The sequence below is a fragment of the Periophthalmus magnuspinnatus genome, chromosome 24, assembly GCF_009829125.3.
Source record: "Periophthalmus magnuspinnatus isolate fPerMag1 chromosome 24, fPerMag1.2.pri, whole genome shotgun sequence".
NCBI lineage: Eukaryota > Metazoa > Chordata > Actinopteri > Gobiiformes > Gobiidae > Periophthalmus > Periophthalmus magnuspinnatus.
The window spans coordinates 14,186,295-14,211,463 of NC_047149.1; the positions used below are offsets into that span (position 1 = coordinate 14,186,295).

At 39.0% G+C, this 25,169-nt stretch overlaps 2 protein-coding genes across 5 annotated transcripts in view; both read left to right on the forward strand.

Moving 5' to 3' along the window:
- Positions 1-7,914, forward strand: part of sash1a (SAM and SH3 domain containing 1a) — a 200,299-nt gene extending 192,385 nt beyond the window's left edge. For all 4 annotated transcript variants that reach the window (XM_033991113.2, XM_033991114.2, XM_033991115.2 and 1 more), the window contains 5 exons: positions 461-611; positions 990-1,118; positions 2,899-3,863; positions 5,187-5,318; positions 5,774-7,914. In XM_033991113.2, coding sequence (XP_033847004.1) covers positions 461-611; positions 990-1,118; positions 2,899-3,863; positions 5,187-5,318; positions 5,774-6,028 — 1,632 coding nt within the window. In that variant the 3' untranslated portion in view covers positions 6,029-7,914. The remainder of the gene's footprint in view (positions 1-460; positions 612-989; positions 1,119-2,898; positions 3,864-5,186; positions 5,319-5,773) is intronic.
- A 1,521-nt stretch (positions 7,915-9,435) lies between these two features.
- Positions 9,436-25,169, forward strand: part of usta (uronyl 2-sulfotransferase a) — a 50,531-nt gene continuing 34,797 nt past the window's right edge. Inside the window, exon 1 of the mRNA XM_033991124.2 lies at positions 9,436-9,928. Coding sequence (XP_033847015.1) covers positions 9,685-9,928 — 244 coding nt within the window. The 5' untranslated portion in view covers positions 9,436-9,684. The remainder of the gene's footprint in view (positions 9,929-25,169) is intronic.

Sequence of the window (25,169 nt, forward strand, 5' to 3'; positions counted from 1 at the left end):
GTGCTAGTGCCGCTATTTAGCAACAGAGGTAATCCTTCAGTTGTCCTACTACTTATTCTGCTATTGTTTCCTTTGCATAAAATTAACTCAAGAAATGCATTGCTTTGATAATTTTCTTTAATATATAAAGTGTGTATGTGAAAATTAGTACAGTTTTAGCTACTTTTGCAGCTTTGAACTATAATGACCTGCAAAAACATAACCTCGACAGAAGTAGCGAGATAGCTAACAGCCAGTTAACTTATTGTCACTTGCAAGAACTTGATAAAAAAAATTATTCTGAAAGGGCATCTGACATAAAATCTTTGCCAAATCAAAAGTATCTTGCTTCACTACACTGTAAATAAATTGCTGTATTACTGTGTTGATTGTGTAAGAGAAAGAACAAAGTTTCATGTATACATTGTACGTTTTTTTTCTACATGAATAATTAGTATTGTTTGTGTTTTATGTTTGATAGGAGCACATGCCCACTTTCCTGTTTAACGGTTATGAAGACCTGGACACATTTAAACTGTTGGAGGAAGAGGACCTGGATGAGCTGAACATCAGAGACCCTCAGCACAGAGCCGTGCTGCTGACGGCTGTGGAGCTACTGCAGGAATACGACAGTGAGTGTACCATCAGACCAAATACTACAGATACAGTTAGAGTATGTTTTTGTTCCTGTGTTACTCCCCCCAAACACTGTTATGTGTATGTTGGTATTTGTTCCCAATAATACCTTTAGGCCTATTATCTTCTTATGTCAGTCTTTATATCATGTCATATTGTTTGTGTGATTACCAAGAATAAACAATAGAATTCTAGGTAACTTATGTCTGAGCTGATACTGACATTCTCACTCTCTGAAAATGTACTCACATGAACCTTTGAATTTTAGCACGCACATGTGGAAACCGAAACTCCTGCTCTGATGTCAAAGCAGGTTATGAAGGCGTAAAAAAAATAAACTGGAATAAAATGCGTTGTGTATTTTGTGCTTTCAGGCAGCAGTGACCCGGAGCGCGGGGGCCTGTGTGGTTCCCAGGAGAAGTTGCTGTCGGAGGGCTGCAGTCTGGTGGGAGACTCCCCTCGGGACTCTGGCTGCTACGAGAGCAATGAGAACCTGGAGAATGGTAATGACAGCTGCAGTTAGCCTAGCTGCTACCACACCCTGGACTAGTGCCATGTAGCCTGCTTTAGCTCCCCAAATGACTCTGACCTCATCCCAGCCCATCGCCATGCTTCTGCTTTCTAACATACTGCTTCTCCGGACCCGCCGCTCAAACACTCAGCATTTCTGAGCTTCCTATACTTTTTTACTGTTTGTTTTTCCACACTTTCTTCACTTCTTTTCATTCTTTAGGCATTCTGTGTCACAAGTGCCAAAGTCCACTTGTAAGTGTGAGCCAGCCAGCCCCCAGACCCCTGAACCTTGCCCAACTCAAAATGATGGGAGCCTGTGCAAACAGGGGTAGACCTTTGCAAAGAACTGTTCTGGTGAGAGCAAGGTCACTGCCCAGCCCTGGACTCAGTTTCCCAGCTGCCCTGGTGCCCAATGCACAGGGCGGTTATGTGGAAGATGAATACGGTTTAAGAGAATACTTCTGTTAAGTGTTTTGCCGTGGTAGTTATAGTGGAGAGTTTAATGTGAACGATCACAACTGCTATTCACTTCCACTGTCGCCGTTTCAGTGTTGCACAAGCATTCATTCAATATGTGCCTAAAATAAATGAAAACAGTTTAGTTTTATAGTTGTTATTTTAGAAATATGTGTTTTTATTTTTGAGTTTTATGTCCCTTATCTCGCAAATGACTGTATTCACATAAATAAACAGTTTAAAAGCGTATGAATCACAGCTCAATAAGCCTGTCTATCTGTCTGTGTTGGCACCAGTGTGTGTGTTCTTCTGGTTCAGATGTTCAGTAAGCGTGCAATCTGCCACTTTAGAGATTAAAATTGTAGAAAAATCCTCTCCTTTAAATAAAGGACTTTCTGGTACATCCTGTTTCATTTTTTTTTTATGTTCCGCCTCCTCTTCTTCCCATGCCTCTAAACACTGATCACCTATTAGCTACATAACATTAGTATCTACATTCTGCATTCTCGAGTACTTTCAGGGCTGTGTGCATATGTACATATACAGACTGAAGGATAGGCCTCAAATGTCTGTATACTTACATAAAATAAGTCCACTCTTAACTCTTGTTTCTCTTATTTTACTATTGTTTAACTGTACTTCATGTATTTAACCAAACAACCTATGATAATCCTTTTTAATTGAACTAATACAAACCAAACACTACAGGTAATTTTCCAAAGGTATTTTCCAGTGCAGCTAAGAATAAACTGAAACGGGTAAAAAAGGTACCCACATGTTTAGACTTACAGGTGTCCTTCCTATTGTTGAATCTTCTCAGTTACAATATTACAGCTCCTCTTTAAAGTCTTCTCAGGACATCTTTATAAAATATATTGGCTTACTGTACAGCTTATCTCTACTATTCTTGCTCAAATAGATGTGTAAACCTCCTTTGTTCTAATCGTTTCTTAACACAGCTTTTGGCATCTCACCGCATCTCCATCTCTCAGTCGCCTTTTCCTTCGCTCACTGTTTAAAATGAGTTTCACATTTCACTCATCCATTCTGTATAAACTGTGGAGTTATGGTAAGTTTTTTGTGTTTGTCTTTGTTTTCATAATTTATTTATTTTATGTTGCCATGACACCAGTTTGATATATAGTGTGCCCTTGAGAAATATTAACTAGGTAAACGTGAGACATGAGAGAATATTAATTTGATGTTTTACCATGACATTTTATACTCAATATACACTCATATTTTCTTTTGTTAATGTATCTTGAGTCTTAAAACTATTAATCTCAACATCTTTTATTTTACTATTTTTTTCAGGTAAAAGCAGAAAAACGTCCCGTTCTAGTCGCTCCTCTGGGGGTCTCCAGTCTCCGGACTACCCCACTCTTCCCATGACCATCTCCACTGAGGCTCTGCAACAGAACAGCAACCACCAACGCACAAAATTCCCTAAAAACCTCTTTTCCAAGCACTCTCTGAAGGGATTCAACCTACTCGGACTGCGCAGATCCCAAAGACGCTCCCCCATTCCGTCTAGCCGCAGTTGCGAAGACTTGGATGGACATTCTCAACACCAGGGCCCATGGAAGAGGTCCCATTCACTAGGGGATATCCGGTTTGAGCAATCTAGTGCAGAGTTCAAAGCAACACTGGAGAAAGCTAGATTAAACAGCCCCAAAAAGCAAAATGGAACGCCGCTAAGTCCGAAATCAAGACCGCCAGTGCCCTCTCAGCTGACACTTAGACCCTCCTGTTCCACCCCAAATTCACCAACTGTTCCTGAACTCCTGTCTAGCCCCCCCACAAGCCCACCCGAATCGACCGGAGAAAAGCCCATTCCGAAAACGCATCCCAAAAAGCCTCCCGTACCTCCACCTGTCCCGGCTAAGAAGTCTCGGGAGCGCCTAGCCAACGGTCTCCGCCACGTTCCCCTCTCCCTCCCCTCCTCACCATCCCCCACCCACTCACTAAACAGGTCCCACCCGAGTAGTCCAGTGATTCGAAGTACCAACAGCAGCCCGGGACCCCCACCTCCTCCGCTCCCAGCTAAGACCCCGTCAAACAGCACTCCGGCTAGCCCGTGCTACTCCTCGTCTGCCTCCTCAGTGGGGGAGGAATCGGGTAATTCTGTGCAACCCCCATGGTTTTCAGACCTGGGGGGCAAGGTGGCAGTGGCCAGGAAAGTGTCCCATTCCAAGATGAGTCCAGATCTGCTAACCATCCTGGAGCAGCGGCTGGAGGTGGAGGGCATTGATTTGACAGAGGAGCCCTATTCAGATAAGGTGGGTCAACACAAATGCTGTATGTAATGCTATATGAAGAAACATTACATGCATGACATTTTTAGCAAAGTTACAGCTGCAGGTAAGTATTTGGCGATATTACAGTAACTGATGTTGTGTGCAGATTCATTATATAAAATCTTTAATAACGGTTTAGGTTACATACGTTTTTGTATTTTAGATGCCATTTTGAGGAAAAAACACAGATGTTTTGGATTGCTATGGCAACCTTCCTAATTTTACATCAGTTGAAAACCATAATGGATAGTAATTCACTCAATTGCTTTGAGACAATCTTTTAGATAGGCATGGTTAGGTTAGTTTCGTTAAATATTATAACACGAAATTAAGAAGATTCAATAAAAATGGACACTTTGAAAAAATAGACTCATTAAATGTGGTTTATTTTCATCTAATTTCAGAATAAACTTCTACATTAGCCCTTTGAAACAACGATCAGCATAGCTTTCTTTGATGAGAATAACCTAGCATAAAAACATATGAGCTCACTTTCCCCTGGCTTAAAATGATTCCCATGAGGCTGTCAATGTAATGGCTTTATAAGTTTACTTGGCGCGACACTGAAAACACATAAACTCTGCATTAGTTCATGTGTCTTACAGCCTAGTCAGCGGGAATGAGAACTTGTTGCATTTAGATCCTTCGTAGTAGTGTGTATATATGGCCGGTGCTGACACATGTACAATCAGAGTGAGTATATAAATATAAATGTGTGAGGGTGTGCATAAATAAAGTGCCTGAGTGGTGGGGAACAACTGTGTGCTGGCTCTATGATGTGGTGGAGTCTGTTAAGTTTATTGGCTGGATCTCAGACTGTGTTGTAACTCTTACCCTGGAGTGGGCCCCATCAGAATTGTGCATCCCCCAACATTGGCAGCAAAACAAGGCCCAAACAGGCACCCAGCGATGAGATGTCAAGCCCTAGAAGGTCTTATTAGAAAGAGCACAAACAGGGCATTGTGTAGGGAATTGTGGCTCATTTGTTTAGTCTACTAATATTAAGTGTTAAAAATGATATCATATCTGATGTGTAATGGTTATATTATTGTGTAATCATAACCAGTATGGCCTTTGCCAGTTCTAATCTTGCTACAAGAAGAATGTTGCAAAAAGGGATTACATTTATTTTTGGTTGTTGTGATTGCTGTGTACATTAGAGGCCAAAGCTGTACTTAAAGTAAAGTTTGTCATGAATATAATTGCCACTGAATTGCGTGTTTACCTGTTGCAGTGTTGCATAATCACAGGCTTCTGTGAGAAGTTCTTGTAACCCCTGGTCTTCCTCTCTATTGTTGTTGTTAGCACGGGCGCTGTGGCATTCCTCAGCTGTTGGTGCAGCGTTACTCGGAGGAGGTGGAACAGCCGCTGAAGGACGTGACCTCCTCTCTGGACCAGCTCCGGGTCAGAGAGCTGCGTAAACAGCACCGCATGGCTGTAAGCTAACTGCTTTCTCTCAACACTGTACAGACTGCACAAACATGGATCACTGCTTGGAAATCAACTGTTTTTAAGAGATTAAGAACTTCCTAAATAATTTCATATGTTTACAATCTGTAGCAAATGATACCTACATGTAAATAAAACAGTATTATTGTTTAATATCAATTTAATATCAGATAGACTTTAATAAACATGCATTTCCACATAATTGATTATTTTAAGATCTAACAAACCCACACTACAAAAGAAACTGTAAAACAAAACATTTTGTCCTTGGCCAACACACTTGACCTGCCTTGTCAGTGTATGTGTGTCTGTGAGTGATTGGTGGTGGTCAGAAAGGCTGTTGATGCAGATTTAACTTATTATCAACAGATCCATTCACACAGCCCAAAGTCTCATTAGTACTCACAATATCATAATATCATAATGTTACTGTTATCCCGTAGATCCCATCTGGAGGTCAGACAGAGATATCTCGCAAGCTCTTTCCCGTGGGTCACATCAGCTCTGTCTCTGATTGGCTGGTGTCCATCGGCCTGCCCATGTACACCGCCCCGTTGGCTGCTGCGGGCATCCTCACTCTGCAGCAGGTCACGTCACTGACGGAGAACAGCGTTTGGGAGGCAGGCATCCGGGACGAGAGACATGTCCGTAGACTGGTGCACGAGTCGCGCCTGGTCAGCCCAAACGGGGGGTCCTAACCATTCGGGACTGTCCCACAAGTGGTGTAGTAACATGTAATGGACTCGAAAGGTCAGTATTTTAACATGGACAGTGAGACATCCATTACTGCCCTGGCAAGTGAGCAACTTTCACTTATAAAATGTTTACGGACAACATAACAGATGCCTTTTCAACTAAAGAAAGTCTTATAGATTAGACTTGGATCTGCCTTTGAGGAAGAAAGCACACTGTTTTTCTAGTGTTTTTTGTAATGCAGAGAGACATTTTATTTCCTGCATATTTCATAAGTGCTTGCGGCATGGCACCATAATCTTTAAGTCTCTTAACGGATGTAGCTTGGCCAAAGGAATTTGATTTAATGGGCTTCTTAATAGATTCTCAATATCTGGACTTCTCATCAACGCACCATTGAAGAATACATCACTGCTTTTTGGAGATTGGAAATATGGCTTATCTTGTATCATGCTTCTGTATTATAACACAATTTAAATGCGTGTTTTTGGATTTCTTTTTGCCTTTTAATGTTGCCGCCTTGTTTTGATGCCAGTCATTTTTAAGCTAAAACAACTTACACTTTTGTATTCTCGTATATATACAAGCTTTTTTCACTTGGCTACATGGAACATCTTAAACAGTAAGCTTTCACACTATCAAGACATTCCCTGTAAATGCCTTATTTTAATCAGATTACCACAATACTGAAAAATATTTGGCTAGGCAGAATATTATGAGCATTTTCCTAAGGCACAGCTGACATCTGCACAGGAATGCGTTAACAGATTTGTTGACATATTATTGTATTACTTTTTGAATTGAGTAAATTGAACTTTTGAATTATAGAAGCAGTGCCATATCAGGTGACTTGCAACATTTGATGCACTCACCAATTAATCAGGGAGACAAGATGGGTCATTACACCAATAGTCATTACTCAAAAGTTCATTTTATAAATTGAGTTTGCAAACATTCCTTATCTTCAAAAAACAGAAATATAGTGCTGTGCAAAGGTTTAGAGAAGAATTTATTGAGTACTTTAATTTTCATTTTTGTCAGGATTGGAAAAGTTTGGGTCAAGGAAAAAATTAGATTAGCATTTTAAGATATGTGAGTGTTCTAATACAATTTTGAGACTAAATTGCTACCACAAACACAATTATAATGTCTAGGTTTGATTTCTTTTGCATTTTAAAATATTGCACAGTACTTTATATTCCTCTATGAAAAGTTAGTGTTGTTTTTGCTACATTTCAATACGTTTTGCAGTGGGCACTTAGATAGACGTTGGATGCCTTTATCTCCGCTTCAATCAAAATGGTGCTCTATGAGAGAAAGGGTTGAGGGGCCAGGTTTTACAAAATGTGTGTTTAGTAACTGATATACTGACACTGTAAATGCACTTTAGAAGGTAATCCTAGCTGTTTTTCTTTTCATGAATTTGGCTATATTTGGCCCTATGTCATCATCAGGTTATGTCAAATGGGTTATGCTGGGTATTTTAGTATTACCTTCCCAACAGTGAATTTGGTAAGCATTCACAAGTTTATCCATTTCAGTTAGTTCAGTCTTAATTACATATATGAAATGCTCGTTGCACATTCTGTATATGTAATTGATATTTAAATAACTTATTTTGTGTTTTTGCTTTTTTTGTTTTTCATATTGACTGTAATTAGCTGTACCATATGAATAGCAATACCTTTCTGCATAATGCATATTGCTTTAGCCAGTAAGGAACTCTATACTATGTATTGTAAAGTATATGTACAAATGATTATTTTATTTGGTTTTTCATCTACCTAATGATTGTCCATACAGATTTGCTTGTGTATTGAAAACCAACAAAAATGTCATGTCCATAACTATTTGTCATTCTAAAATATAATAAAATGTTTCTTGCCATAAAGTGTTTGTTTCTGTATCAAAGAAGGAGACAAAATTGTGAATTCAGAACTACGCTGCAGCCGACCTCCAATTACCTGCAGCCTATATACTAGTGGCATTTTAAAGGTAATAAATGTCTCTTAGGCCAGAGAGTTTTCTTTTAGTGCCTTAACTTAGGAGCTAAACATTTAACGAGTGATATAAATATGAGTTAGAAGTGTGTGGTTTATTTGGTGACAAGATGGTTTCAATAAAAAGCTATAAAGCCAGGAGTGAATATCAAACAAGTGTATCAGTATTTAGTCTCATGCACTGCAAATGCCAAGTGCATGTTTAATCATTGTTGCAAATTCTTAGATGGAATGACCTCTCTTGTTGTGATTTGTGGATTTTCTTCACTCCTTGGGGCTAGAATGTGAAGTAAAGCGTTCCTAAATTGCAGTTATGACAGGAGGAATAGGAATACTGTGCCATAACAGCATAATTAGAGTGTTCAATATGAGTCCTCTCCTGCTGGGACCTGCCACCCTATACAGGTAATAAAGTCCAGTTAATTAGCACATTATAATGTAGTTGTTTCATATTCAGTGAGAGAGACATTGGGTAACATTTTGGGTAAGAAAGTGATATATTTTTATAGACAGAGGTGGGTAGCACTGAGTTACATTTACTCAGTTACTTGAAATATTGTGATTTTGAGAGCGAAGTAGCAACACTGTATTCTTACTTGAGTAAAGACTTTAGTTATTGTTACCCCATGAGTAAGTCTATAGTGAAAAAAGCCTTTTTTGTAAGTGCTGTGTCTAACCTTTGTAAATACCAGAATCTGCTTATATTTAATTTGTTGTCTGTTTGATCACAATAAGTCATTAATCATATTTGAAAAGCCTTTTACTCAGACATATTCCAGTAGTTGTTCCTCCAAATCCTTTTTTTAACTCTTTCTTGAGTAACTATTTGGGTCACTACTTTTTATTTCAACCTGTTCAAAGTTAAATGAACCGAGTACAAATTTTGCCTACTCTGCCTGCCTCTGTTTAGACCTTAATCCTTTTGATCTTATCCCAAAGTTGTGACCCTTGTGACCTTTCTTTCACTTTCACAAGGAAGTTGTTTTGTAAAGAGTTTGGATAGGCTGTTTAAAGGTCCACCTGGTCCAAGACATGCGCCTGGGTGAGTGAGGAGGAGGGGCCCTGAGCTGTGATTGATTGTTAGTGTTACAGCTGGCCTTAGGGGAAAGAGAAAGTTTACAGCAAGTAAAAAGTGTCAAGTATTGGAGCTCTGTCTGCCTCTGCTAAAGTTGATTATATTAAATGCCAACTTCTTCACAGTATAATCAATATATGCGTCGCTGGGAGTCCCACATTGAAATTCTGAGTCGCCTTCAAACACTTGACTAAGCCTGAGTCGCTGTTCCCCGTGGCCTGTCACATATCAGATTCATTTCACTGCGCGCGCTCTTTATACGCACAGCCGCTCGGTGTCGCTGTTTTACGCATTACTTGGTTCTTCAAATCCTGAGTGAAGAAGTGGAAGTTTCCTCCGGTTTTCCACGTTTAGCGGTAATCTGACACCCAAAAGTCTGAAGAAGGATGGACTTTTAACTGCGCTGGTAGGACGGACGGAAGGAGCAGTCACTAGACGAAAGCAGAAGTGAACGTGGACTGTGCGTAAAAAAGCACCATAGCGGGGGAGCGAAGGAGAGCTTGGATGCCTCAAATGAACCTAAAAAGACTGGCGTTACTTCTCAAAGGCGAATGGGTGACTTTTGGGGGAGCTTTGTGAGGTGGAGATGATGAAGAATTACAGCGGCAATAGTCTTCACAACAACGGGCAGACTCCGAACCACATCCGAGAGCGAAACGGGAGAAAGTGTAACAGCAGCGGGCTCCTCTCGGGCGCCGCGTCGCTCCGGGTCTCCCTGCGAGGATATGGTTTCTGCATGGGCACGCTGTTCGTCTTCTGCCTCGGATCGCTTCTCTACCAGCTCAACGGAGGACCCCCTCAGATCCTGCTAGACATCCGCCAGTATCTCGGTAAGAACTTTTCCATATCTGTCTTTTTTCTGCTGTCCCACTCACTCTACTTCACCTACAAAGACATGTGTTGACCAAAACAACATCTGATGAGCTTTACATGTGGCTCAGGTCTGGCCAAAAGCCCGTTTTATGAAATCCGCAGGTTTAGTGGGCGCCTTCTGTTCATTCATAACCAAGATTTAACGATGCGCAATAGGGAAATAGACTCTTAAAACTTATAAATCAATATAGTTCTTCACTTTACTTGTCTTTGGGGTTTTGTTTTATTGTGGTAACCAATGCTTGGCAACTGTAATAACTATATGTGTGCATATGTAATGACTTAAATCTTGTCTCACACTGCAACTGCTGCGCTCGTGCCAAATCCAAGCGCGCAGTACGCACGGCTGGCCAAGGGACGCGCAGCTATATCCAAATGGTTTAATTATGGTTTTGTTTAAACTCATAAATATCGGAATCACTCATATATAACACGTGACAATCTGGACCTTCTGCTATGTTTTTCATAAAGTTTTTCATCAAATCTCATCACATTTGGCACTCATGAGTCATCTGAAGCATGGAACCATTCAATCCTCTTCTAATTTAGTACACTGTTGTCCACGTCAAGTATCATAAACATTAGACAAAACTAAATAATCCCAAAAGATATACCAGGAAATGTATTGTATTACATTTGATCTTTTCCATCTACCCTAACCATAACCATAGACACGGCCATAATCTTAGTTTAAACACATCTGAAACCTCTTTTTGGTTAAAATATGTTCCATTTTGAAATCTGTCAGATCTGTGTTGTAGTTGTCAGCTCAGAGGGAGGGCCGGATAATCTTTCTGTTCTGTGCTCTGTGAGGGAGTGTGAGTTGTGAGCGTTGTAGCTGAGGCCCTATGACCTGATAAACATCTGGAACAGCAAGAGAGTCACTCACCAAGTCACTGCTATAATCCCTCAGGTCACTGCTCACACTCTACTCTTGATTCTGTCTATTCACAGTTCTACACCACATGCACCGAATCTGATCGTTTTGAAAATGCGTAGTCTACAGTTAGGACTTTAGCCAGAACTTGCAACTGTTTGGTGGGGCGTGATGAGCAAGCCTTTATTTGCTAACATTTTGTCAAGAATACAGTTATACTTGTACTTTAGTAATAATACTTTTAAGTATTACATACTTGAGGATTTCATTGGTGAGAAAGTTTTCCACCAAATCCTTTTTTTTCCACACCACACATTATCATTATTAAGTCAAATATTCTTACTTGATTAAAATTCAGTTTAGACTCAAGGAGGAAAATGTAATTGCATTTTTATGGGGTCCTTCATCAACTGGAAACAGATCGCTAAATGTCAAATTATTTTAAACTGGCTGAATTTAAATAATGACATTTGAAAAGCACAGCATTTGATTTGATTGTAGGGCAGTGTACGAAGGAGGCAGACTTCAAAACCCATTGTTTATCAAAAGACATGCAAGTGCAAATCAGCGTACACTATTTTTTATGAGAAAATCAATTTCCATATTTTACTTCTACTCACGCCTGAATCATCTTGTTGTCCCACCTGTTTTACAATGTCTATCTTGGTGTTGTGCAAAGGCAGTGGTTTGACTCCAGTCCTGTGCAGGGGAGCGGAGAGGGAGGAAGCAGAGGAGGTCTTCAGCTTATGTAAGAGTGACACCGACACAGGGCCATGCATGAGTAATCCTCTCCGTTCATTCAGTCATCAGACGTCATTGACACTGAACTGAACCTCTCATCTCCCTTATCGCTGAATAAAACTATAGTGGAAGGACAATTTAGATTTAGTAGGTTTGATAGCAGCCTTTTTTAGATAAGAAAACGTTACTGCATATTATCCCATAGTCATACACAATGTCAGACAGAGCCCTCCATTTATTTTATAAGGTGTAATTAGGCTTATAATGTAACACTGGCAATCTATTGGGAATTACAAATGCATATAATATTACCTATATTTGTAAGCAGTGTCCACTTCTGTTACTGTTAACAGTTGTACATTTTTAATAATTATTCGTGATTATGTATGTTGGTATAATCTAATGAATTACTGATGCAGCAATATCTGAGTTAAATGTAATCTCTATCCCATAAATACAAAACCTACTTTGATTAGTTTCACTCAGGGGATACAATTATCTTATTTTTGTATTAAATGGTGTGACTGTGGTTTAGTCATAATTTTCAATTGGATTTTGCTACTAAAAATCCAATTGGTATCAGTGTTTGATACGCAACACTGATACCATAGAGATAATACTACAAAGCACAAAATATAATAGTACTTTCTTTAATATTTCAGTGTGATCTTACTTCTAATCACTACCATTCCAAAACAAGTCAGTAAAGGTCCAACTTTGGTCCTGTTTTTATGTTGTTTTTTTCAGTTTAGATGCTAGTTTTAGTATCAATTCTGGGTCGATACATTATTTAGCTTTTTGGTCTATGGCATTAATCATACTGAGGAAGGGTTAATGCCAGTTTTTCTCACAGTGGTTGTAAAAAAATATGACTTTGTTGTAATATCCCATGTATTGCGTGCTACATTGAATCATAGCTGCTCCCTGTCCTATTCCCAACTCTATCACTCCTCCCATTATATCCCAGTTAGTGACTCTTTACCTGTGATTAGCGTGGCCTTAGATTTATAGCCCTAGTGCTAAAGCGTGTTACTTTTGGCCGCTGCGAGCTCAGATGAAGGTGCCGGTCCGTGGTGCGGTCAGGCCCTGAGAGGCATACATACACCACACAGAATATAGAGCCCTGATTTCTCTCAGTGCAGCACGGGGGAACAGAGGAGGTTTTGTTCCTTGGCGGGTGCTTTCGCTCGTAGTGGAGGGTGTCACTCATCATGGAGGCGCTGGAGCTAAAACAGCGTGTAGACCTTTAGACCTGGAATTACAGCTAGTGCTTCCATCGCTCCACTCTCCACTTGAGCCCTGGGTCACTGTGTGTTAAGTGGACGGCAGTGTGGGGTTTCAGGAAAGTCAAAGTCAAATGGGTTTTAATTGTGTCAATAGTGAGCTGTGATAAGGACGTCGAATTAAGATTGTTTTGTTGGTTCATGGCTACAGAAAAATGTGGGAGATTTACTCAAAAAATAATCTCTTTATTCTTAATTTTTCTGTAATGTAAACACAATTTTGATCAAAAACAAGACAAACCTCAAAACTGAAACGTTAAGATTATTTTACCAGTATAAGTTCAACCATCTCATCATTACATTTTTATACACCAGGCAGTCGCAATAATTTCTATGTCAAGTTATCAAAACAATAAATGAAAGATGGAACAATTTGAGAGCATTTGAGATATTGGTGATCAATCTATATATTCACTGGAGCTTAGCAATATTTTTTTGAAAACAGTTGTCCTGGTGTTGTCCTGCTTTACATTTTTTGTGTCAGTGTCATCGGTTATGTTCAATCACATCCATGGCGGCATACTGAGGTTAAAGTATTTTTGAAGTACTTTTTATATCGCTCACAAACTTGTTCATGGCAGGGAACACAAACACAGCCATTTATATTTTAATTACCACTGGTGGATGAATACTTTCCCAAGGATAGAACCCAGAAAGGCTGTTGTTCACACTCATTTAACTGCATTTGAAGCTGATGTCTGTTTTCTTCCTGGGGATAAAGGCTTTGTTGCGTTCCAGACATGGAAGTGCGACTTTTGGAGCCCATTCGCTACTCCATTGGCACCGCTACATCCACCTCTTACTGAATTTTGGACATTTCACAGCTGATCTAAGACTCGAGGGAATATTTTTGTTATGTTTACAATATAAATAAAATTAATAAATAATACTGTGTGTTAAAGTTGCCCACATTTAAGCCAGTACCATGTCTACACACTCGTATGCTTGTTTAAAGAATAGACTTTCCGTGATACCTCTTGTAATAATAATACCTAATAGTCCAGACTAGCTTTAGCAATTATTAGCAGGGTACTTTCCTGGACCTTTCCCGAGACATAAACGCACTAAACAACAGGCTAATTATCCTCCATTAGTGTATTTGTTTGAGAACGAAATAGTCCCGATGGAAAAGCAAACTGTGCCAACATTGCTAATGCGGAGTAATTGTGGTCGTAACCCCCAGATAGAGTAATGGCCTGTTAGCTGATATGTGTGAGCTTCTGTAGGCAACGTATTGGGAGAAGCCGTTAGCCGTAATTAGCTGCTACACTAGTCATCATAATGTCACCAAAACTGTTCAAATTTGTCCGCATTGGCACAGTAAAGTAGTGTTCGCCCAATAATCTGCAGGTTTCTGATTGGTGTCCTGTCGCGTACTTGAATACTTTGAAAATGAAAATAAAGTTCACAAATTTCAACGTAGTATTACTTTGTACACCAGTTTAGATTAGGGATAAAAGATTAATCACAATCAAATCGAAACAGCAATTTGAATGGACACAATAAGACTGCAATTTTTTATTTTCTTTACAGACAACAAAATATCCTGTCTGATTCTGCATAAAAATGGAAATTGATTCTTGTATTAGTCTATCAGTTCATATTTTCATCTTTTTGTCAATTCCCCCAAATCGTAAATTATAATGCTGTCAGAAAAATCGGTTGCTAAGACACACAAAACCTGTCTGCTTGTGGTGGCTGTGGTTTTGCGTGAGGAGGGGGTGGCGCTGGGTGGGACTCATGGGCTCATGTTGCTGTGTATCCCATAATTTAAAAAGTCTGTGCCAGGATAAATAGGGGTCTTGTACAAAAAAGGTCTCTACTTCTATGTTAAAGGAATGAACTGCCTTAATCAGCTGCTTTGAAGATATGGGCCCTCTAATCTCAATTCAGCACAGTAAACAGCATGACAGAGCAGGCTAATTCAAACACATTTGAAGTAACTCTCTGGACGAGGGCCCAACACTTGATTGAAGATGTCATTGCTTTGCCGGGAATGCTCCACAGTATGGTATTAAATTTAACTATTTCCATGGAGACAAACTGGTGGCGACCCCAGGCAAATGTTTTTCAAGGTACTTTGACCTAGAAAAACACAGTGAAGAACATGGCTGGACGGATGCAGTCGTTTTCCCTGATCAGCTTCAAAAGTCTAATATTCTATGTAACTCACCAAGATTATTGCTTTAGAAGGGCCCCTGGTGTCTGTTATGTGGTCACCCAGTGCTGACATGAAAGAATGGTTCAAATGCAGAGAACAAACATCCACCCAGGGATAATAAAATACTCCTTAACTAAAGTGTCATCATATAACGGTGACTGTACTGTTTACAGCAATAATCATTGTTGTTACTGCACACATTTTCATGGTGGTTCTATTCTTGGTGCAGGTTTTGGTATGTGGTCCTCATATTGTGGGCCTAGTGTTTGCCTGGTGGGGATGTTTCTTTGTTTACTCAGACTGGAGAGAAGAAGTCCTCTACATTCCTGTGTTTATAGCCACAGAACACCCAACATGTAAAGCGCTCGTTTCCGTTCGCTGGCCGCAGAGACACTTGTCATCAAACAGCAGGTCAGCCTGCTCATCCAATTATTTTCCAATTGAATTCAACAGCCTGTCCCAGAGCCCATGGGAGGAGAGAGCGTCCCCCGGAGCATGTCATTGGTCGTTACAGGGTTTGTTAGAGAAAACTGTTAGTGTGTGGTCGATGAGTTACCTTGTTCAAGACTCTGTGAGGGATGTGACCACAGCTCTGCGTGCTGTTCTCATTTCACAGCAATGAAAAAATATATAGTAGTCCAAAATAGCAGCCTTAAATATACAGCGGGTCAGATAGTGCGCTGTGCCCGGCCCATGTTGTTAAAACCCAAGCACTGGTTTGGCCCATGTTAGAGCCATGCACTTTAAATGTTTTATTTAGACAGATGCCCTCTTTGGCTTCAGCTCAGACCAATGGTTTTCTGGAAACAAGCAATTTACCAAAGATAGCCAATGATTTTCTATCAAGTCAGCACTCCAGGAATGTCACATCCACAGTTTTGTTGTTCGCGTACCATGTTCCTGCGGGCTCTCCACTAAATAGCCTTGTTAAAAAGAATCTAAACTGTCTTTGAGTTCAAATGTTCTTAAGCCTGTGTGTGCTGGTCCTAAGCCTGGATAAATGCATATGTGTTATATCAAACGGGGCTAGAGTAAAACACGAGAATAGAAGAAAGACTTAGAGGCTAGACAGCAATTTAATGACAGCCCAACAGGCTATGAAACGAGCTTATCACTTTGTTGTTATCGTTAACAGCATTTACGCTTGTAGAGGCTCAGTGGTAGAGCATATACTTACAAACCTAAAAGTGTCCAATCCCAGGATTGGCCAGTGCATACTGTTGTTGTGTCTCTGGGCAAGACATTTCAGTCACCTTGCTGATGGTTGGCAGAGGAAGTGTGTATGACAATCCTGCGGTAAATATGGGCACATTGCAGAACCACTGGATGTGACCAAAAAAGTGAATGAATAACCAATAAAGTGGGTATACAAGGAAAAGAGATTGTTATAACTATTTAGCCACAAGCAAATAAATAAAATAGTTGTAATTGTGTGTTTTAAATTGCCAACAGTGCATTTGAAATTTGTTCGTACCCTAAGGGCAGGAAAAGGGCTTGTTATGCTTTTCAGAAATCAAATCACTGATAATGATTTTACAGCCTCTGGCTGTTGTCGTTTATCTCTGTGAACAGTCTCAGACTCGTGGAAGACACCACAGGTATCATCATGTATCATCTTATTTGAAATTTAAATGCATGTTTGTATAAATAAGTGAAATAAGAGGTCAGATCTCTCCTGTGTGTGCTGCTTCTTGTGTTCATGGTAAAAGTCGTACTGTGCTGACATTTTTGATGCTCTGATGGAATGTGGTTGTTCTCTGTGGAAAGTAAACAGACACTTTTGACACTGGTGTTTCAGAAATGACTCTTTCATACTAGTCTCCCTCACTGTTGTTCTCGGACTCCCCTCACTGCCTGAAGCCTAAAGTCTTACAAAATGTGCATAAATGCAGCCAACTAAAGTTACAAGGAATAAGGAAAGGCTCTAGTGGTAAGAGATTTTTACAAGAAGAAAACATTATATATTTTTTTATAATTCACTTCTTCACTTTTTGTTCTTTTAACACAATTGCTTTACTTAAACATTTTCTCATTAATTATTTTTACATTGTAGACAGGTAACAAACCCCATGAAGGCTCAGCTTTGATGTCACTCACATGTCAACATGTCAATTACAATGTTCAGAAGAGATGTTTTTAGTTTTGTTTTGTTCTAAATCCAGGTGATGTTATTTTTGTGGGCAGTTTAAGCAGTTCAGGAATGTTAGCATCCTCATTGGCCTGCTAGGTCCTTCAGGATGGGTTCAAAGGTCAAGTTAATACCCTGGATGACCCCAGACAGAGGTCACGAGGGAAAGTCTATATACTTTTACATGCAGTTGTGGTTATGTCCTTGAAAAGCCATCTGAAGGTTCTGTGCACTGACTCTGCTCCTATAGGGTAAAGTATTTCCATTTGAGCTACTGCCAGGGTCTTGGCATCAGGACTGAACAGAACCTGTGCCAACTGTCATCATAAATAGTCAACTTTATACCAATTTAGATATTGCGAGATTGTGAGATTTGTATTTTTCCCTCTTTGCCCAAATATATTTGGTTCACTTGTTTGAGGTGGTAGTGGTGGTGTAATTGAAATGTGGTGTTTCTTCTAAATAGGTAAAGTTGTTAACGCTGCATTACCCAATTTTCAAATCATGAAAAGTGTAAGTATTAAAATCTGTCTAACTAGTTCCCACACAATCTTAGGCATAGTGCTAATATTTACATGAAGTTAATCCTATAATGAACCCTTATACCTCTCTCTTTCTGGTCTTTTTACGATATGCTCTAAATAAAATAAGTTTACTCATTTACAAGCATAATTCAGGTAATTGAAATAGCTCTTAACATTTGACACACACTACTGTACTTATCCAAATCTATTGTTATGCTGATGTTGTTAACATTACAAGAAGCATTATTGGGACTACTGTATGGTTGTCCAGATCAATAAGATAATCCTGCTTCTTGTTTAGGATTTAAGTAACAGGGAGCAGAGGCTCAGTGACCAGGCTCAGAAGTGAATGGGTTTTTGGCTTTGGGGCAGAGCAGAGCAGAGCAGTGCCAGCTGGAGCTCCCAGTCTGTAATCACAGCATGCATCTGAGTACAACCACAGGATTTCAAAAGCATGTCTCCTGGATCCACCCATAAGCCACTTTTGTGTTTTGACTGTGTCGTGATCTCATATTTGCACAATCAGCTGTTTTGTCTGAAAAAAAGAACTACTGAACAACAGAAACAACATAAAATCCTAGAATGATAAATATGAGAAATATGCTGTTACTGTGTCACTTTTAGTCAGAAATTGACTATAATTAAACTTGTGTCCTTGAACATGCTTTTATCTCCAGAAACCTGACATTTATTTGTATGGCTGGGCACAGAAACTCGTTCCAAGTAGGTACAAACCAAAAAGGCATAGGCCTACATTTGTCTTACTGGCAAAACAAGAGGTGAGGAAACAGCGTGCAGAGTTGCAACCTGTGTCCACTTAAACACATCAAGTCTCCAGCACGGGTCAATGTCTCAAAGTCAAAGTGCTGTGTGTAATAATATCCACATCCTGTCACACTCTGTAGTGCCCACGTTAAGTGGAAGCCACATAACATGAGCCAAACTCCACCAAAATCCTGCTCCTCCTCAGTCCTGGTAAAAGCATATTTCCCAAGTAAACATGTAGTACATTCTGAGTGTGGAGTGTGTGATGTAAAGATGCAGCTGAAGGAGTCCGAGTCAAGTTCTCCATTGTCCATGTAATCATGTAGTAGAAATGTCAAACAGAGAAAACAAAAGTGAATCTTAAGTGCACGTGAGTCCACCTGAGGATCAGCTGTGTGCTCTGGTTTATTTGTTTGTGAATTTTAGTTAGAGCTGGACATCTAGGCTGTAGCCTAGTATTATGTTTTAAAATATGAATTAACTAATGCCTACATGCTCATTCACAAATGCAAATTTACAGCAGAGGACCTCAATGGTTTGGTTCTAAATAAAGGATTTAAAGCTGGATTTACACAAACTCAACCCATGTGTCTTATACAGCCACTAAACAGCCCCATGCAGCTGAGTCACAGAGGTCATTTGCTCCTGTTACTATGGAGAATTCAGTGTGTTTTGGGGTGGAAAGTTCACAGGTATGCTTTTTTTTTCTCTCCAGAGGATGAAGAGAATTACTCAATACCATACTCAAGTAAAACTAATCAGCAAAATATTTACCAGCACAATTGTTACAGGTAGAGCTGGATGATATGATGATAAAAATGTGTTTTACTGTTTAATGGAGATATATGCTCAAAGACTTTTTCCAACCCACTTTTCCTGCCTGAGCCTTTGTCAGGCTCTGAGTGACAAGTGGATTCAACCAATCACAGTTAAGTGTGAACTCTCAGACGCAGCAGATGGCTTAGTTACCTCTTAATTTTTTTGCATATGGCCGACCTCTATTTACAGGTATATAGATAAAACTTATTAAGTTGGATATGATTGAAGTGAAGTACATATTTGTTTTGTTTGCTCCACAACTAAACATTTTCCAATCCTTCATCGTTTACGTCATTCACCTCTTCAGCCTGAGGAGTGAACTTCCTTGCTTGGAGACAAGTGCACACAGCTCCCATTTTCCATTTTTGGTTTCTTATAATTTTCATAACCCTGTACCCTGAACATGCCACTTTTGTGTTCCATGCCACAGTGCCAGCTTAACTCACTTCCTCTGACAGGACTTTCAGTACCAGAAATGGAAATCATAACAAGGTCATTCGTAAGTTGTAGCAATATGGTGTACTAATTTCTTCTAAATTATAATTCTACTTGAGTTAAGTTTTTTCTTATGACTAAATAAGCAGTTTGTGTCAGTTTTAATGACAGTAACCTCCTTTTCTCCATAGAGATGTTATTGCCTACAATGTCCCACAGTATGGTTTTAACCTGGTCTTTCTCCATGGATACAAGCAAGGGACTCCAGCAGGCCAAGCTCCAAGTCAGATCTGCATAGGCAATCCAGGGTATTTTTCAGCCATAAAAACACCATAATAAATGTAAGATGGATAAGTTCAATTTTTTACTGTAGAACATTCCAAGTAAAACTATACCATCTCTATGAAGTCAAGCAGGTGGCGGACCCATAAACTGTATATATAAATGGACATAGCTAATGCACTAGCCACTGCATTTCAAAAAGGAAGGGTGCGCTTCAGGATAGCCCCTTCCTCTCCCCTTATATAAGTTAAGCGACTGCCTCCTTACAAGTAATCAACCAATCACAACAGTGAAAAAAATATACATTCACAATTAGACCCCAATGTAACTGCAATATTGTACATTATTCACTTCTACACAGTTTTTTGTGAGCCTAGTCAGGTGTGCACAGTCAACACAGAAACAAGTACAGTTTTATTTTTCCCAATTTAAATGACCAGTACTTTTCCACCTCCAGTTTTAACTACATTACATTGTCGCTCTCATATGTTCAACACATGGCCTGTGCCACAGTTACCACAAAGGAAAATAGCCATTGTGTGGTGTGCATTTCATTTGGCCTATGGATTTTTGGTGCAGTGGGTACAAGGTGGTCCACTGCAGACATTTTTCCTGTGGTCTGGGACACTGTCAAATGTCCTTGTACTTTTAAACATAAGTTAGACTGTTTGTTCTACACACACATATTCTGCTAAAACTGTAAAGGTTAGGGAGTGGTACTAGTCCAGGCCAGACAGTACAAGTGAGGGAACATTGTGGAATAAATAATTCTAAGATGTAAACTCTATTAACAAATTAAAATTTTGATTTTATTGTATTAATGCTAAAAGTTTAAAAATGCATTTCAGTGTGTTATGATTTTGAATAAGACAGATAATTACCAATGTCTATCTTGCCTTAATCCACAAATGTTAATGGGTGAAGAACAATTGAGGGTTTATATTTGTACATTTATTACATCAAAACTGAAGCTAAGCCAGAACTAAACCTAAAATCAAACCTAGACTAGACCAGGACTAAACAAGAACTTTAAACAGGACCAAACCAAGCCCACGTCAGACCTAAAATGTAATTTAGGACCACATGGTGACAAGTGTGAATGCACCCTAAAACTAGTTGGGTTCAAAAAGTGTCCAAGCTGCATGAAATCCTCATTGTGTTTTTAGCCAAAAAAGACTTAAAGTGTTTTTCTTGATGTTTTGTCCAAAAAAAAAAAAAAAGAGAGAAATATGTGTGGTCTTACTGTGAGCAGGCTTGCATTTCCACAAACCTGAACCTTACTTGTCCTGAAGAAGGCCTCCCTCAGCTCGTCTCCATGGAAATGTTGTTTCTTTGGCTATAATATTGCACAAAAAAGCAAAAACATATCTATGTTTATGGAGATTGTTCCTTGGAATCATGCAGGTGACATGCCACCTCTTTGCTTTCAAGTACCAAGTAATTAATATACTTCTGCAATTACTAAAACTTTTCTACAGCTACTTGCCACGTCCACGTCCCAGCTCTATCAGACAGTGCTGACTAATCACATGTGGATTCATATTTGACTATTAAGCATCTGACATTTGCCAAAAGCCAATATGTGTTGCTTTGTTAGAGCGAGCATTAGCCAACTCCACTTAGAGCTAATTGACAACACATTGACATAAAACACCACAGGCATACGTACAGTTCCAACTTCTAAGTATAAATCTATGGTCAAATCATCATATTCACATCTGCTCAAGACATTTCAGAGAGCTGTCAGAGTCATGCATCTTCCCTCCTCACTTTGGTCTCCAGTGGATCTGTCCTGGTTTTCCTGAATGGTTGTGCCACATGATCTCCTCGGAGGAATTCAATGCAGTGTGCAAGTTGTCTGCATACTGTATTTGATGAACCTTTTGCACTATTTAGTAAAGCTTTTTTCAAATCAATAAAACATGTGAGAGAGGCAGGGATGAAGATATTCTGAAAGTTGGTTTTGAAAAATGCAAAACATGGAAACTGGATGTTCCACTTTTTGGCTTGGTGCCACACGAACTGCTCATCATTTTCACATTTTTGTAGTCCTTGCACTGGAGGGAACCCATCTATTATGGAAGATACAAAGTGCACTATAGACTGAACCTTGTGCTAGTTTCAATATATAACTCAATGTAAGTACGGTATATCGGTAGCAGCAGAACAAGTGTTATAAATAGCACTATTATTATTTACTACACACATTATTGGTTTATCTTTGAGCTGATCTCTTTCCGATTTGAGTTGGCATAATTATTCAGTCACACAGTTATTTCACAGTATTCTATGCCACATGTCCTGTCTAGCCTCATACTATATAGGGATTGTCCAAAAATCCCAGATAATACTATAACTAGTATCCTCCAGAAGTCTGTTCCTGCAGAAGTCACTAAAGGACATTGTACAGTGGGTCAATGAAACTAGTGAGCCTTTCTCATGAAGAACATGAAGAGTGAAAGCAGTGGTTTAGTTTCGACTGGAGCCCAATGCAGCTGGGAACTAAAGTCTGTCTATTGAAATCTTTGCTGAGACTGTTAATTATTGTCTCTACAACAGAAGAACCAATGTTTCAGTCGTTTGTTTGTGTAGCAAGAAGTTACTGTGCATCTTTCAATGCTGCTCAAAGTATATCAGAATTTATAACATTTTGATTCATAAGTAATGCATACGCCAAATGCACATCTCATGTTCGAAATAATATTTTATAACATCCTTTTTGTTATGTATTTGTTTGTGTTTGTTCATTTTTCATTCAAGATATAACACATTTTCAATTTCAATTACATCTTTAGGTCATTCATGAATATTTGCATAGAAATAAACTTATTGCTTGCTCATATTTCCATTTTATATAACATAATGATAATGTTATGTGTGGCTACAGTTAATTAGATGCCGATGTGGTTCAGTGAATTTCCAACAGATTCAAAGATGTGTTTTTGATGAGTTTTCTCTATGCTGTCCAAGACAATTACCACTGCTTATTTTACTCACACCCATACACCATTATCTTATTGTAGATTAATCATATGAAAATCTCATTTTAAATAGATGCAAGTTGTAAGTTTAGGCCTAAATACATTCTGAAATGCATGCATCTTCTCTCAAATGTTAACACCACTGAATGTGCTATTAAAAAAACTAAAATATACTAGAATATACTATATCAAAACTGCTAATCCAAACTATTATCCATAGTGAAAAATATGAGAACATTGAAGAATCCATAATTATATTGTTTTAAAAGTTACAGCCTACCTACTAAAATGGGTTTATCTGTTTTGTTTTGTTTTGTTTTTGTTTGTTTTTTTGCATAATTGTACCATTTCTACAGTATTAAGTCTCAGGATTTTATATTGTGACACATCTAATAAACAGCATTGGATTGTTGTTCTTCATTCCACGCTACATTTAACTACCATTATTTTGTCATATGTCATAACTTGAATTCCCCCTGCCTCCTACTGGTCACTTTTCTTAATATTAGTCATTTAAAAGCTCCCAATCCACTTGTTTTGTAGGGGAGAGTGGAAAGTATCTGTGGTCAGTCAAAAGGCCCTATAGCCATAAGGACAGGCTAGCGAGACATCTGGTGTCATGCCCACATACCCACAAGGCTAACAAAGGTACGTACCCAATCCTGTTCTGTCCCATTCAGTCTAAACACACATGACTTGGTGCACTTGTTCAAGGCGCCTTAAAGGATTTGGGCTCCTCTGCTTCACGCCTCATTTAGTGCTTTCAAAGTGCTTCAGGAATCCACTCTATGGACTAGTGTCTTTCTAGATTGAATCAGGCATCACAAGACTTGACTTTGTCCTATCAGGAAGTTACGGTGTTCAGGGAGATTACCAAAATCTGTCTGATTGAACATTAATAATAGTTGAATTTTGTTTAAAAAAATTAAATAAAATATCCTACCTTAAAATGACAATAATAATAATCTGGGTTTTAATAATTTGGATTTGTTTGTACTAAGTGCAGTTTATTTGCTTTTGTGATTTTCAATACCACACAAGACATTTCAGATTCTTTTTATGATAATTTAGACTGATATAAAGTTAATTTAGCTGTGGGGTAAGTATAGTAATGCCTTATCCCATTGGAAAATAATTAGGTTTGAAAAATAGTAATGTATAGTAGTAATGTCTAGAAGTAATTTTAACTCACACATATTACCTTTTGGTAATGGTGTGGTTGGTGGTTGGTCCATTCAAAGATGAATTGTCTTTCCTATCAAAAATTGCCTCTTTAACTCCAGTCTCAAACCAATTATTTTCTCTGTACCTCACTATCTTCAAATGTACGGCAGATTGGGGTCCGGAGCTGCTCTGGTGACGGTGTTGGTACATTCTTTTATGGAGTGGTTGATTTTTTTTCCCCCAATATAACGCTCACTGCACTCTTCACTATACTGAATGGAGTAGACCACATTGCTTTGTTTGTGGCTCGGGGTTTGTCCTTTGGGTGAACCAGTTTCTGCCTTAAAAAGTAGTGCGTAAAGTGTAGGTTTGAAATAGACTGAGATTTCATGCTGTCTGAAGATTCTCTGAAGCTTTTCATACATACCAGCTTTGTAAAGAGTGGTTACACATTTTCTCCTAGGTTCTGATTCTCTATTGTGCTGTTTTAACTCTCTTTGATCTATTGAAGGCTCATTTTGGATGTCCACTATCATCTTTTAAAGGTTTTTGACATGTTTGGCCCATTGTCTCCATTGAAACTGGCTCAGTCCCCAGCTATTTCAAACACACTTTTGTGAACCCCATCCTTTAAAAGCCAAGTCTTGATCCACTGAAACCAAAAATTATAGACCCATATCAAAACTTCTCTTTATCAAAAAAACGGAGAAAGGGGTGAAAGGACAGCTAACCACTCAAGCAAAACGTGTTATATAAATTCCAGGCTGGGTTCCAAAAATTGCACTCTGAAACTGCTTTACTTAAGGTTGTAAATGATGTGATGATTGTTTTGGTCCCACTAGTCTGCTCTTGACAGTGTAGATCACAAGATTCTGATTGATCGCCTACAAACTGAGATTGGGTTTTCTGTTCCTGTCCTCCACTCTTATATAAATGATCAAAGTTTTAGTGTTGCTGTAAACAATGTAATGCCTGACATATTATCCGGTCCATCCTATGGAGTTGCACAGGGATCCGTTCTTGGTCCAGTTTATTCCC